This window comes from Oncorhynchus tshawytscha, linkage group LG16, assembly GCF_018296145.1.
Source record: "Oncorhynchus tshawytscha isolate Ot180627B linkage group LG16, Otsh_v2.0, whole genome shotgun sequence".
NCBI lineage: Eukaryota > Metazoa > Chordata > Actinopteri > Salmoniformes > Salmonidae > Oncorhynchus > Oncorhynchus tshawytscha.
In genome coordinates this window covers 66,663,910-66,680,222 of record NC_056444.1, presented here as the reverse complement: position 1 = coordinate 66,680,222, position 16,313 = coordinate 66,663,910, and the positions used below count along the sequence as shown (strand labels likewise).

At 42.4% G+C, this 16,313-nt stretch overlaps 1 protein-coding gene across 1 annotated transcript in view; it reads left to right on the top strand.

The window, feature by feature from the left end:
• The window catches only part of LOC112216609 (chemokine-like protein TAFA-1), a 44,118-nt gene extending 28,033 nt beyond the window's left edge, over window positions 1-16,085 (top strand). The window contains exons 3-6 of the mRNA XM_024376593.2: window positions 10,842-10,982; window positions 14,795-14,919; window positions 15,087-15,145; window positions 15,290-16,085. Of these exons, the coding sequence (XP_024232361.1) occupies window positions 10,842-10,982; window positions 14,795-14,919; window positions 15,087-15,122 (302 nt within the window). The 3' untranslated portion in view covers window positions 15,123-15,145; window positions 15,290-16,085. The remainder of the gene's footprint in view (window positions 1-10,841; window positions 10,983-14,794; window positions 14,920-15,086; window positions 15,146-15,289) is intronic.
• Window positions 16,086-16,313: the final 228 nt, after the last annotated feature.

The window sequence follows — 16,313 nt, the reverse complement described above, 5'->3', positions numbered from 1 at the left end:
AAGAATTTCAGCTTTCTGCCAATATCAGATATGTCTATGTCTTGAAAAATGTTTTTGTTACTTACAACCTCATGCTAATCACATTAGCCTACGTTAGCTCAACCGTCCCATGGGGGATCCACCGATCATGTAGAAGTTTAAACAACTTGGGGCTAGCCATTGTAAGTTCAGAGTCACTCACCCCAAAAGAGCGGAGAGGGGTGGGGGTACCTGTAACAGACAGGGGGAGACAGGCCAGGGTAGACGGTGAACAGATCGCCAGGTGGAATCCAAGCAGCAGTGCAGCAGGCAACGGGAGTAGGTGCCACTTGGGAGAAGCTTTTTTATCCCAGCTAGCTAGCTAACGTAGCTATCAAGTCTCTGTCCACCATTTTTTCCCACATGGAAAAGGAGGTCATTAGTTGGCTATATCTCTTCAGTTTTGACAAATGGTCCTTTACGACATCCAAACAAAGTTGTCCTGTGGCTGTTGTATTTTGGAGATTGTGAGGAGTATATCTTCTGATGTGATCAAAGCCACAATATTGTTTCTTATTGGGGTAATTTACAATTGAAGTGTCATTGCTGCATATCAGTTCAAAATAGAGATGAATCCAGGGGGTACTGTATTGTAACGACCTCTGCACCAATGGGGGGGGGGCTTCAAAGACCTCTCCATTTGGGTGGGAGAGGCTGTGAAACTCTCCTGCCATTGTTGGGCTCAAGGGCTTTGACATCTCTCACTTCACACCTCAGTGCTAATCGAAGTTGCAGCCAGATCTGTGCTGTCCTTAACTTAGCATTCTGTCCTTATAAAGTAATATATATCATTGTAATGTATTTTTCTTCTTGGCTTTAAAACTAGCTTCAGACTAACATTACTCACTCAGTTCCAGGTTGGATGGTATTTTCAGGGTTCTTGTGCTTCTTTTAGTGGTTGTTCGTTTGCCGGAGCATTTGCTGTATAGACCTTGGAAATAAGAATCTTTGGTAGTAGGAATCCTTCAAAGTCATTTTGTCCAAAATCAGGTTGTAGGTTTAGAGGTTTGATTTGGAGTGAAGGATATGTTGTACCCTAACCATAGCTTCATGTCCACATCCTGGTTCAACCCTAACCCTAGCTTCATGTCCACATCCTGGTTCAACCCTAACCCTAGCTTCATGTCCACATCCTGGTTCAACCCTAACCCGAGCATCATGTCCACATCCCACTTCAACCCTAACCCTAGAAATATATATTTTTATTTATTTAACCAGGCAAGTCAGTTAAGGACAGATTATAATTTACAATGAAGGCCTACCCCGGCCAAACCCGGATGGCGCTGGGCCACTTGGGCACCCAATAACACTAATGCTTACATAAAAATGAATGACTTGTCAATAAGGGAAACTATATGTCCAGTACACCTACAGTATTTCTGCAGGATGATCCCTTACTGAGTTGTTACCCTTCATTCTTACTTATTTCAAATGCCCGACAGGGATTTTCAATTCATTATCATGACTTAAACCTCATTAGCTAGTAAAATAGCATCTTGAATTCCTAATTGGGTCCAAGGGGGAGAGTTGGTATTATAAATAAGCAAGGTATTTAATATTGTGAGTATCAGGCTCTATTGCAGATTTCTTGCTTCTTATGCCTCTAATACCTCCTTGGTTTGCCACAAATCACTTTGCATATTTAAACCACAGATCCAATTACAGCAGGTTCAGTGTTGGTGATAAGCATGCAGCATGCCGATGTCATGACGTTGGCCTCTTTGGGTATAGCAACCCCATCCCCCTCTCCCTGCCTCCTTCCACCTCACAGAACATGAGGTACGAACAAATTTCATGTTCCAGAGAAAGTGTAAAAGATCGGTGAAGAATCCAGCTACGAACTGGCCCGTTTGTCACAACTTGGGAAGGTCATGGGAGACGGTGTGGCCACATTACCATAACGCTGTTTATATAATAGCCCCAGATATAAGGTTTACATCTAATTGTTGTATAAGATGAATGAGTGAGTATGATACTGTTTACACAATTTTACAATGTGATTTTGGACTGTTTAATGAAGGAAAAGTCAAAAGGAGAATTGGATTTGAACTAAATCAGAGGACCGCCTTGAGCCCAGTTAGGGTCAGACATCCTGGGACAGCCCTTTTCTGCCATTCTGAATAAAACCCAATTTGGAGAAATTATCACCAGACCATGTTTCTCTCAATCACGGGAGTACAAAGGTTGTAGACCATTGCTGAATCTTTTAACCATACCACGTGGTTAAACTCTTAGACTATCGATACCGACAGAATGAGAACAAGTCTTTGATATGAATTACTAGTCTGCAGCTAGGAATTCGGTATCATTGAACGCGAAGAACGACAACCTCCGAAACATTCATCCTATAACGAATGTCACTCTGAACAATCCCCTCTAACCACAGCCGAGAGAGAGAGAGAGAGGGAGAGAGACGGACAATTCTACAAAAGACACTAACTTTTCACCAGCGATCAAGACGACACACTGAGCGTAAATATATATATATTGATTGCAATTGTTCCCGAATGAGTGAGCGTTCATGTGTAGGATTAGCATTTCAATTGTTATAATTATTAACTCTGTAGTGACTTCTTAGTTGACCCCCACTTCCCTTTTGTCTAACAAGCCGCCATGCCGGTTTAGCCCACTAGAGCACATCCGCCTATCACCACATTTACCTTGTTTGTTTGTTTGTTTATGCATTTCTGTAAATTACTTAGTTAGTAATAAATAAATGAAGACAATTGATGTATGGATGACTCATAGTGAAGACTGGGTTTGTGCAGATAACCGTTTGGAATGAGACTAACGTGAGGTAAAGTAAATAATTCATTAATTCGAAGACTAATTGATCAGATATTAATATCTGAAAAGTTATTTTAGGAAATGATAACTTTGTAATCTGAATATTTTTCCTTGGTGCCCCGACTTCCTAGTTAATTAGCTACGTGATTAATCAGTTGATCGCATAGTAACTAATTACAGAGAATCTTTGATAAAAACTACCAGCCTTCAGTTAATGATAGTAAAGACACGACACCGAGGTAGAGTGGTGTGGTATGATAGAAATGACTGCTCTGTTGCAATAATGAGAACCCTATCATTGGATGAGTGATGGAGTTAGGCTGGAGAACATCAATTGGGGCAGAGAATGAGTAGTGTGTGTTGTTCTCACATGGGACATGTGATAAGAAAACACCTACACAATGTTTATAGAGATGATGACTGGTGTACTGTCCCCTCACAGTAACCAAGTGGTATACTAATAGCAAGCATAAAGAGTGCAATTATTGTACTTTCATACAATAGGCTGCATACGCCACCAACACCCACACATCTAGTCTATTCACAATGCACAATAAAGATAATTGAAAGTGATTATTACCTAAAACATCTCTGCCGAACATCCGCATATTGGATTAGTAATTAACCATTTCCTTCAACTCCCACTACCAGCCCTGTCACGCTGCAAAACTTAGGTAAATCATTACTACCCAACCCAGGAGAGTACATGTCTTATTGTATGACAGGTCATTTAAGCATTCTATTGTGCTGTACATTATTTACACAGAGCAAATGTTGCAGAAGAGCGCATTTACAGGGCAGCCAGACACACTCGTACCCTGTACCAGACTACTGCAGCGTCCGTCCGTTCAACCCTGAGAGGAGAGGACCTACACTCAAGAACCTAAAATGGTTCTTCGACTGTGCCTATAGGAGAACCCTTTGAAGAACTTGTTTGTGTTCAATGTAGAATCCTTTCCATAGGGGGTTCTACATGGAACTCAAAAGGATTTCCCTGCAACCAAAAAGGGGAACAGACGAAGAACCCTTTTGGGACCTTTTTTTCTAAGATTGTAGCCACAGATACAAGCTCAGCAGCTTTCCACTGACAACTCTTTGAATAGTGCCCACCTTTCATCTTCCCTCTTTTTTTAAATGTCTTTTTTTAATGCAGACTGGAAGTGTTTCATCTGGGAAGGCTATATACTGATATTAAATACCTGGAAATGTAGAAGGCAGCGAGAGCTAGGGAAAGATGGATAGATAGGCAGACAAAGCATTGACATTACATTTTTGGAAAAAGAATAAAGAAGAATAGAGACTCATGTTTTTTGTCCTATTTTTACCAAATGGAACGTTTTTGTTTCATTGCATGATTTCTGCTGTAGTTTGTTGTCACACCCAACAACACATATTGTCCATAGCAAAACGAAATCACCATGGGCATTTTGTCACATAAGGATCCTCCTCAAGACTGAGAATATGATTTTATGCCCTTGATCAATACCAGTTTTACAGCAGCCTTTGCGTCCCTGTGTGACAGCTGTGGAGACAGGTTTTGAGGCTCAGATGCAAATAGAAAAACCCATTCCCTTTCTCTCTCTGGTTCCTCTCCTCCCTTTATCTCTCTGGTTCCTCTCCTCGCTTTCTCTCTCTGATTCCTCCCTTTCTCTCTCCGGTTCCTCTCCTACCATTCCCTCTCGGAATCCTCTCTCTGGTTCCTCTCCTCCCCTCCCTTCCTCTCTGGTTCCTCTCCTCCCTTTCTCTCTCTGGTTCCTCTCCTCCCTTCCTCTCTGGTTCCTCCCCTCCCTTCCCTCTTCCTCTCTCTGGTTCCTCTCCTCCCTTTCTCTCTCTGGTTCCCTCTCCTCCCTTTCTCTCTCTGGTTCCTCTCCTCCCTTTCTCTCTCTGGTTCCTCTCCTCCCTTTCTCTCTCTGGTTCCTCTCCTCGCTTTCTCTCTCTGATTCCTCCCTTTCTCTCTCCGGTTCCTCTCCTACCGTTCCCTTTCGGATTCCTCTCTCTGGTTCCTCTCCTCCCTTTCTCTCTCTGGTTCCTCTCCTCCCTTCCTCTCTGGTTCCTTCCCTCCCTTCCTCTCTGGTTCCTCTCCTCCCTTTCTCTCTCTGGTTCCTCTCCTCCCTTCCTCTTTAGTTCCCCTCCTTCCTTCCTCTCTGGTGCCTCTCCTCCCTTTCTCTCTGGTGCCTCTCCTCCCTTCCTCTCTGGTTCCTCTTCTCCCTTCCTATCTGGTTCCTCTCATCCCTTCCTCTCTGGTTCCCCCTCCCTTCCTCTCTTGTTCCTCTCCTCCCTTCCTCTCTGGTTCTCCTCCTCCCTTCCTCTTTGGTTCCTCTCCTCCATTCCTCTCTCTGGTTCCTCTCCTCCATTCCTCTCTCTGGTTCCTCTCCTCCCTTCCTCTCTGGTTCCCCTCCTCCCTTCCTCTCTCTGGTTCCTCTCCTCCCTTTCTCTCTGGTTCCTCTCCTCCCTTCCACTCTGGTTTCTCTCCTCCCTTCCACTCTGGTTCCTCTCCTCCCTTCCACTCTGGTTCCTCTCCTCCCTTCCACTCTGGTTCCTCTCCTCCCTTCCTCTCTGGTTCCTCTCCTCCCTTCCTCTCTGGTTCCCCTCCTCCCTTCCTCTCTCTGGTTCCTCTCCTCCCTTTCTCTATGTAGTTCCTCTCCTCCCTTTCTCTCTGGTTCCTCTCCTCCCTTCCACTCTGGTTTCTCTCCTCCCTTCCACTCTGGTTCCTCTCCTCCCTTCCACTCTGGTTCCTCTCCTCCCTTCCACTCTGGTTCCTCTCCTCCCTTCCACTCTGGTTCCTCTCCTCCCTTCCACTCTGGTTCCTCTCCTCCCTTCCACTCCGGTTCCTCTCCTCCTTTTCTATCTGGTTCCTCTCCTCCTTTCCTATCTGGTTCCTCTCCTCCCCACCTCTCTGGTTCCTCTGTTCCATGCTGTTTTCATGCATCTTTAACACATGGGGGTTAAAGGTATGCTCAGGTGCAACGGGCCTCTGAGAATGGACAATACTTTATTGAAATGCAAAATAACTACTAAGAGGAGGGAGATGCTACTGCTGTTAAGTGACAGGGCTGCCAGTCATATATTTCATAAATGTCCTGGCTTATATTAATTTTCTCATGGGCCATACTTTTTCTGAGTAGCAATTTATATTTTTCTTCAGCCATGTGTAAATTGTGCATGCTATGAAAAAGTACTTTGCTAAATCCAATTCAGAGGGGGAGAGTAATTATTTATTGTCTGGGAGGGTAAATGTAAACACACACACACACACACACACACACACACACACACACACTCAAGAAGGGACTGTCAAATCCCGATTTAGCTTTCTTGATCAGTGAATTATTAGGACATCTTAGTGCTTTTCAAAGCCATGTTATTTGCTCTAAGAGAGAAAAGAAAACATTGATCTTACATTGTTCATAACATTCAGCTATTCCGTTTTTGTTTTCTCTCCCATGACTCACACAATTCATCTAGATGTAATTTTGTCTTTTGAATTGCAAAATACAAACCTATAATTGGCATCATATCATGTTATCATCCGTTTTTCTTTTTTGCAGAAACAAATTTGTCATGATTGGCACACAATTTATCATGCAACAGTTCTCTCCATCTTTTTCCCAAGCATTTGAGACCAGAATAATAACGGCCCTGCAAGGACATTACTGTGTGGAAAAACCTAGTCTTTCAATTTGACACCATGCCGGCTTGTGTTTTGTGACTCTCACTGTCTTCCATCTGCATTAATTTGACATTCTCTAATCTGGTTGTCTCATTTCCTGCCAGTGACAGGGCTGTGGTAGCCTGCTGGCATGGACACAGAGAATGAACTGTGAGCGCGGCCTATTTACAGGTCACCTTGAGCGAATCTTCTATTTAATGGTGAGAGGCTGGCTACTTCCATTCCAAACATGGGCTATGGTTTGCCAGAACTCGTGGAGATGGGTGTTTATATGGGAAAGAACCATTCACAACGTAGTATGTGTGCATCCACAGAACCTCGGAAAAGAGCCATGTTACCTGCTAAATTGAGCGTCTAAGGCTTTCCAAGTGGATGGCAGTGTGAAACACAGCAAAGAGAGCACAGTACATTCAATCGCAGTTTCATATTTCGTTTTAGACTAGCACAGCGCACGCACACACACACACACACACACACACACACACACACACACACACACACACACACACACACACACACACACACACACACACACACACACACACACACACACACACACACACACACACACACACACACACACACACACACACACACACACACACACACACACACACACACACACACACACACACAGCACAGATTACTTGAGAGGGAAAGAGTGTACCCACTACCCATTGAGATAGAATACATGTGGTCAGATCCTCTGGAGACTACTTCACACGTGTTTATTACAGTAGACAGCAAGTCTTGGCATGCTTACGGCACATTTCTAGTGAGATGTAGAGAACATTTGCGTCTGAGCAATAGCAGCTTCATCACTGGTGAATAGCCATTTATTGGTCCCATATGGCCCCTGTTCACATCCATTAGGCACAGAGAATCTTAGATCCACGCAATTGTAGAATGTCAATGTTGTGTGTAATTGTCATACATGGGTTGACACTACAGTATCAGGGGTAATAAGTCTAATTCCTCATTTCTACTGGCTTTCATCACTTTCCAGACTCCAAAGAAACTGATTTACTCCTCTGTTACTCCTCAGAAACTGATTTAGTCCTCTGTTACTCCTCAAACTGATTTACTCCTGTTACTCCACAGAAACTGATTTACTCCCCTGTTACCCCTCAGAAACTGATTTACTCCTCTGTTACTCCTCAGAAACTGATTTAGTCCTCTGTTACTCCTCAAACTGATTTACTCCTGTTACTCCTCAGAAACTGATTTACTCCCCTGTTACCCCTCAGAAACTGATTTACTCCTCTTTTACTACTTAGAAACTGATTTACTCCTCTGTTACTCCTCAGAAACTGATTTACTCCTCTGTTAACCCTCAGAAACTGATTTACTCCTCTTTTACTCCTTAGAAACTGATTTATTGTGGACACCAGGTGTTGTGACCTGTCCAAATCATGGGTTCCTAAAATATTAAGAGCTCACACAAATGTCTTTCTCTGCAGCCCCCACGAACCAGGCCTCCCAAGCCCCTTTTACTCTGGTTTGAAGTGTTACAACCATCTCCCCTGAATGCCACAGAAAGCACATTGTCAAATATCAGGACAGTACCTTATCTTTCCTCAAAATGCAATGAAAAATAGTTTATAACCTCAGCAAACTTTCAAAAGGTCAATGTCTCTAGCTAAATAGATGTGACCCAGACCTATCGGGTTGCAGGTTGTGTGGCACCTGTGTTCTGACAAACCCAATGTTTAGATTACTGTACAAGACAGGAAGAGGGCACTGGCAGAAACATGGCATGGTATGGCAACTAAAATAGTGCGTTACTAACAGAGCCCCTCCTGTTCCTGCCTGCATTACCCCTCCACCCCCTGGAACGACTGTCTCAGCAGGATTCCTGTTCTCTGCCAGTCAACACAATAGTGGGAGAAACAATAAGGAAAGAGATCAGGAACTGGCTCATGACCTGCTTAACATAATGTGCTTTTCAGGGAGAGATGGGATATTTTGTGCTTTTCAGAAAGCACACCATCCCACCCAACCTTTATACAATATCACAGCTTCCATGAGACACATAACTACACAAACACGCACACACAAGTTCTGAAGCCATTTGTCATTAGGGCAGCTGACTTTGTTCTCAGTGATTGATAATGGAAGAGGGAATGGAAATACAGAAAACAATTATATCCTGGCATGGCTCCAGCAGCCGTCACCTGATGAGACACTATTCATCTCCAGCCATGTTATTCTCCATCTCCCCCTGAGATATTCATGACGCAGAGATGTGGTCTCTGAGCATGCAGCATGTGTGCGTAGAGATGGAGTCTCAGAGCATTAAGAGTGTGGCAGTCACAAACTGAGCCACACCGACTGAGCTTAAAGAACGCTCATCAGTTTCACATTACTTTTGTTTAAAGCCACCGAAAACACCTACCAGCTGGAAATAACCAAGCCTATTTGCATTTTTATTTGATTTTAATATATTCTTCAGAGGTGACGATTTCCAAATATAGAGTACATCCAGACTCAAACTTCTCCTGTTCTCGTTGCTGCTCTCCTCTCAACAAGCAACGTAAGCAACGAACAAAGTGGATTCTGTTGAGTAGTGTGGTTTTTAATGGATCAAAGGATTAATCTGGGTCTTGTCTTATGCAATTAAGAAGATGCATTAAAGAGAACAAACCCCTGTGGGCTGTTGTTGTTTTAGCTGATGGCCTACTGCTTCCACTGCTAAATAAAATCAGGATTATGATTGTGCAAACATGCCCCGTTGTCATACAGGTTCAGAGATAAAGTTTATGTCTCTCCTCAACTCCTGCCAAAGACTGTTCTCAACCACCAGCCTTGAGTCACGAAAATCCCACTGAAACCACACGGTATTATTGAGAAATCTGGTCAGACAGAGAGATTTGGAAAACGAAGGTCTTTAATTTGTTTCCTCCCATTCAATTAAACTTAGTCAATTACCATTGTTTAATTATTCTATTACAATTATTTCTGCCAATTAAACCTCTAGGCTGTCTCCAACGGAGCTTCCAATCTCTATTGCTGTTATTTGCAGTCACTTCTCAGTCAAACTAGGCTGAAACAACACTTCAGATAGCTGACAGGGTGATGTACAATGCACACTCTGAAAAACACAATGTTATGCAAAAAGGCCGTGTGTGGGTGAAGTATATGAAAAATCCTAATTAAACCCTAACACATAATGGTAACATTTGGCAGTCTCCACAATTCTTTCCATGTTGTATTGAAAATGTTTAAACTAAATCCTCTTACTATTGAGATGTGGTGGTGGAATGATTGAGTCAGTCATTGGTAGAGGAGAATGGGCTGTGTGGTCTCCTTTCAATCAGGGGTCAGGAGGTCATCCAGAGTTCAGGAGAGGTCGTGTTAGATCATCTCTCCAGGCTTTAACATGATCGCTGAATTATAGCATGAAGCTGACACCGCCTCCTCTCCAACCTGAATTTAAACTCTTTTAAATGTCTATCTGGGTTTTGACTCTGAATATGGGTCTCACTTGAAATCTTATATGTTAGAAGACAAATCTACATTTCTATCTAGTTGGGAAAAAGTCCATTGGCTGTATTTGACTAATCTTTGGATATTGCACAGGGTAAGGTGATAGCATTATTATTCAACCCAGTCTCATGGGTTATCTGTTCCATGGTATTACTTTCATCAGCTGGTGATATCCATTGCTGCTCTGCAATTACATTCTCTAGTCGTAACACATTTTGAAAACGTAATGGCATATACGTTTCTCTCTAAAAACTCCACCAAATGGGGAACATTTCATATTTGCCTCCTGATTCACATATAAACTTTCCTTGTCTTTGGTCGACAGACAGGCCTAATTATTGGATTGGTCATACTTGTTGTGTTGTTAGTGTTAGTTGTAGGGGGGGGGCATCCTGATAGGGAGAAGTTCTGTAGGCAGAATAAGACAGCCAGCCTGCAGCCTGATGAGGGGGATGGCGGGGGACGGTGTCCTGTAGGCAAAGTGAACCAACCTCCTGATAATTACATGAAGGGACATTATTCAGACTAAGACGAAGGGAGGGCCCCTGGAGGCCTTCTCATCCTGATGATGTCTTTATCTAGTCTCTCACACAAGCTAGGGACCTCTGGGGCCTCACTCAATCAATGCGCAAAACGTACGACAGACATTACTCACATGTAATACACTTGTGATATCTTGCATAAAGAGATACCATCTACAGTATGTTGATATTGAGATAAAGCCTAGAACATACACAGGAATTTAACAGGCCAACAACGGACCTACCAACATACAGTAGCTACATAAATCATTGTTGATTGTGCTAACTTTGCCATTGACTAACCTAAGAAGTTATTTTGAACAGTTTTTACTTGTTTGCTTTTGTTTATCTTTTCCTAGAAGGAGGAACGTGTGAAGTGATTGCGGCTCACAGATGTTGTAATAAGAACAAGATTGAGGAGCGGTCCCAGACGGTCAAGTGTTCCTGCCTACCAGGGAAGGTGGCAGGGACCACCAGGAACAGACCCTCCTGTGTTGATGGTGAGTAGAGTAAGACTAGCATCCCAAACCCCATTGGTATTGCAGGTGCAAGGGAAGTGTGTGCCCTATCACTGATTGGACTCGCACACACAGATGCTTCTTATAGAACCAGTTCTTGAATAATTTTTTATCAGGGTTGCATTAAAGTAGTACAATATAAAACTTGGATTGTATATAATGCTTCAGCCTTTCCCAATAGATCTGGGATGGCATTTCTCACAGCAGGTGGCCAGTAGAGACGGAGATGCACCATCCCTTTCTTTTGATTAGCTCACTGCAGAAGTATTAACCTGAGAGAATGTATAGAATGTATATAGAACACACACATTCATCAATGGCATACAGTACATTCCCTAGAGAAGTTGCAATGGTTCTTTGTGTATTATGCATCCTGTATTGATTCGTGCCAGGTCTAAGACAGAGCAGCCTAAGGAGTTGTTGTTTAATAGATGCACTATAAACTTTGTTCGATCAGACTCCTGGCAAAAAACCACGGTGAACCTCTTCACCGTAAGGAACAGGTCCAAGTGGAAAACCACTTAGACTAGGACAGCCAAGAACACTCAGACAAAACTTTTACTGAAGTTGTGGTCATACTCAACTACCTAATTTTGTACTGTGGAAATGTACTGTTGCTTTATGAATTGTATGTATTGTTTTTTTGACAGATGAGACACAATTTTAGCATCTCTAGTAAAGATCCAATAGAAGACAGTAGTAGCCTATATTACTGCCTATATACTGTATTGTATATTACTGCCTATACTGTCTCTATGCTGTGGGGCAGAGAGAAAATGCTAAAATTGTATACTCATTTTGCCATGTAGTGAAGCTACATTTTTGCAGTTTTAAAGCTAATCTCCTGCAATTCTGCACATTTTGCAATGACTTATACCATGTTAATGATCTCTGAGTGAAAGTGACTAACAAAATAGTACCCAGTCGGTATTCGGCTGTAATTACTATAGAAGCCGGTTTTGGAGGATATATTGGCAGGGGTGTTGTTTCATGTCAGGCTGGCAAACAATGCCAATATATCCTCCAAACACCAGCTTCAAGGGAATTATCACTTTTATACAGGTTACCAACATATTCAAATAATGATTGACATATTTTCATTAAAAACGTTATTTGGATACTATTTCAGATATAGTCCCGACACAAATCTAAGGTTTCTTCCCAGGTTCTTCACACTCAACAGTTTCCCATGTGTATCAAGAATGGTCCACCACCTAAGGGACATCTAGCCAATTTGACACAACTGTGGGAAGCATTTGGAGTCAACATGGGCCAGCATTCCTGCGGAAGGCTTTGCCCCAACATATTGAGTCTGTTCCGAGTGCAAGGGGGGCAAGTCAATATTAGGAAGGTGTCCTTAATGTTTTGACCACTGTTTTACATTTTTTGGGGGTCACTTATGTCGCTTATGCCTGGGGCCGGCCCTGACAGCAAGCATCACTTCTCACCTGCTTGTATGCTTCTTTAGATTCTAACCATTAGGAAATGTTTCCACAATTACTGAGCAGAGTACACAGACAGAGTGAGGGAATTTGAGGTCTCTTTTGTCTGTCAGGACTGACAGGGTATTTTTCTCTGTCAGACGTCCAAGATGTGTTGGACATTTACCCTGTATTTAAGGCAATTTTCTCTTTCCAGAGCAAGAATATGTCCTGCATTAGTTACAGCTATGCCCCCTCTTTCAATTAACATGTCTAGACGTCTGGCTTTCTCTTTGATTTGAAATGCATGTAAGAAATGCTTTACAGTGCCTTGCAAAAGTATTCATCCCCCTTGGCGTTTTTCCTATTTTGTTGCATTACAACCTGTAATTTAAATGGATTTTTATTTGGATTTCATGTGATGGACATACACAAAATAGTCCAAATTGGTGAAGTGAAATGAAAAGAAAAAAGTGAAATGGAAAAGTGGTTTGTGTATATGTATTCACCCCCTTTGCTATGAAGCCCCTAAATAAGATCTGGTGCAGCCAATTACCTTCTAAAGTCACATAATTAGTTAGATTGCACACAGGTGGACTTTATTTAAGTGTCACATGATCTGACACATAATCTCAGTAATATACACCTGTTCTGAAAGGCCCCAGAGTCTGCAACATAACTAAGCAAGGGGCACCACCAAACAAGAGGCACCATGAAGACCGAGGAGCTCGCCAAACAGGTCCGGGACAAAGTGTGGAGAAATACAGATCAGGTTTGGGTTATAAGAAAATAAATCCATTATTAAAAAATTGAAAGAATATGGCACCACAACAAACCGGCCACGAGAGGGCCACCCACCAAAACTCACAGACCAGGCAAGAAGAGCATTAATCAGAGAGGCAACAGAGACCAAAGATAACCCTGAAGGAGCTAAAAAGCTCCACAGCGGAGATTGTAGTATCTGTCCATAGGACCACTTTAAGCCGTACACTCCACAGAGCTGCGCTTTACAGAAGAGTGGACAGAAAAAAAGCCCATGCTTAAAGAAAAGAATAAGCAAAAACATTTGTTGTTTGCCAAAAGGCATGTGGGAGACTCCCCGAACATATGGAAAAAGGTACTCTGGGCAGATGAGACTAAAATTGAGCTTTTTGGCCATCAAGAAAAACGTAATGTCTGGCGCAAACCCAACACCTCTCATCAACCTGAGAACACCAACCAGCATGGTGGTGGCAGCATCATGCTGTGGGGATGTTTTTCATCGGCAGGGACTGGGAAACTGGTCAGAATTGAAGGAATGATGGATGGCGCTAAATACAGGGAACTTCTTGAGGGAAACCTGTTTCAGTCTTCCAGAGATTTGAGACTGGGACGGAGGTTCACCTTCCAGCAGGACAATGACCCTAAGCATACTGCTAAAGCAACACTTGAGTGGTTTAAGGGGAAACATTTAAATGTCTTGGAATGGCCCAGTCAAAGCCCAGATCTCAATCCAATTGAGAATCTGTGGTATGACTTAAAGATTGCTGTACACCAGCGGGACACATCCAACTTGAAGGAGCTGGAAAAGTTTTGCCTTGAAGAATGGGCAAAAATCCCAGTGGCTAGATGTGCCAAGCTTATAGATACATACCACAAGAGACTTGCAGCTGTAATTGCTTGTCATGATCGTCGTTGGAAGCATACTCGGACCAAAGCGCAGCGTGATCTGGGTTCCACATGTTTATTGATGTGAAACTTTGAACAAGACCAAATAAAGAAACAACGAAACGTCATGTCAAATGAAGTGCTCAAAGGCAACAACACAAAAACAAGATCCCACAAAACACAGTGGGGAAAAGGCTGCCTAAATATGATCCCCAATCTGAGACAATGATAAACAGCTGCCTCTGATTGGGAACCATACCAGGCCAACATAGAAATAAAACAACCTAGATTACCCACCCTAGTCACACCTCGACCTAACCAAAATAGAGAATAAAAAAGTCTCTCTGTGGTCAGGGCGTGACATTGCTGCAAAAGGTGGCTCTACAAAGTATTGACTTTGCAGGGGTGAATAGTTATGCATGCTCAAGTTGTCCTTTTTTTTGTCTTTTTTGTGTGTTTACAATCAAAAATATTTTGCATCTTCAAAGTGGTAGGCATGTTGTGTAAATCAATTGATACAACCCCCCCAAAAAATATTTTTTAGGCAATAAAATAGGAAAAATGCCAAAGGGGGTGAATACTTTCGCAAGCCACTGTAAATACACCTAAGGTTGCTTCAGTGCTAGCCATCAATCCATCTTCAAGTCATATACTGCTCTCTCATATTGCCTCCGTTTCCACTGGGTAAGACATACTCAGGTCACCTTATGGTTTTGTTGCCTGCAGCATCCATAGTGATTGGTAAGTGGTGGTGCGAGATGGAGCCCTGCCTGGAGGATGAAGAGTGCAAGACGCTGCCTGACAACTCAGGCTGGATGTGTTACGCTGGGAACAAGATCAAAACCACCCGGGTAAGATAACCTCTCATTACAATTTGAATCAGAGTTATATTGGAGGAGGGATAGGTACAGTCATGGGAGATTTGCACCAACAGACCAATATAGAGTTTTATATTGACAGACAAAGGCACAAGGTATTGACTCAAGAATATGAGAAAACTGTCTCTTTTCTTTTTTAGAACACCCAACAACCTGCAAGCAAAGAATATCTCTAACTTTAGAGGGGCCAACTGCAAAGGTCAGCTTTGACATGTTCCATCTTCCATAGAGCTGTTAATGTATACCATCTTACCATAAACCATCTAATATTCAATACAATTATATCTGCACTGTAATACACTGTATCACAATATCTGAGTGCACTCTCTTTTGTTTGTTTCAGATCAATCCAAGGACCCAGACATTCAGCTTACCTTACAGTTATACGTGTGAACATCCCTGTATAGAAAGGTGTGAATTCTCAAAGAAACTGCTGCTCAAGGGCACTGAGGAATGATGCAGCTGAAGCATAGCAATGGGGAACCCAGTGATTTCACAATGTTGTTTGATGGAACACTGCATTTGGATGTACAGCACATCTGAACTGTGTCTGATATTCGTCTGAGAATCTACTGCCGCCACTGTCCCAGCTCTTCGTTCTCTGGTATCAGCAAACTCAGACAGACTCGGCGAAAGAGAGACATTTCTGGGTTACTTTGAGGAAAACTTGCCGTGGGGCCTCAGGATTCTGTATATACCATGTTTCAGTATCTTCATGTGAACAAGAACATTGTCTACAGTATGATGGTGGTGAGATGTAAATGATTCCAAACTCTGATCTGTTCTGTTCTTGTCCATGTGTTCCAGATTCCAGACCACAGCCAAAGGTCTAGTGTTTCTTAAACATACAATAACCTATAGGTGTAGATCATGTGAGGATGCAACTGTACATTGGAATCATTTGGCCAATAACAAGACATGTTTATTTTATCAAAACCGTTTTTGTACTTGAATTCCTTAGGTCATCTCTGTTGCTTCCTTTTATAGTTCAGTTATCCATCAAACAGTTGAATGTTTACCAAAAAACACAGTAGGCCTATTTTGTTGTTTTTTACTTCTTTAGATGCCTTATGTGTGTCAGATTCTTCAACAACATAAAAGTCTACCATTGCTTTGTGCATAAATATTAAATTAAACTATGGTGTGTTATGTAATTAAATATCTATTTAGCATTGGCTGCTTGAAGTATCAACAAAATCAGCTTATCATAAGTGATGAAATCTGGATAATAATTGCCTCCACAGTGCACAGATGTCAGAAATCACAACGATCACAATCAACTAGCCTTCTAATTGGGTTAAGTAAGTAGAGGAAATCACATGACCAGAATGCCAATGTTTAATTTGTACATTCAGAGGTGAAAGTAG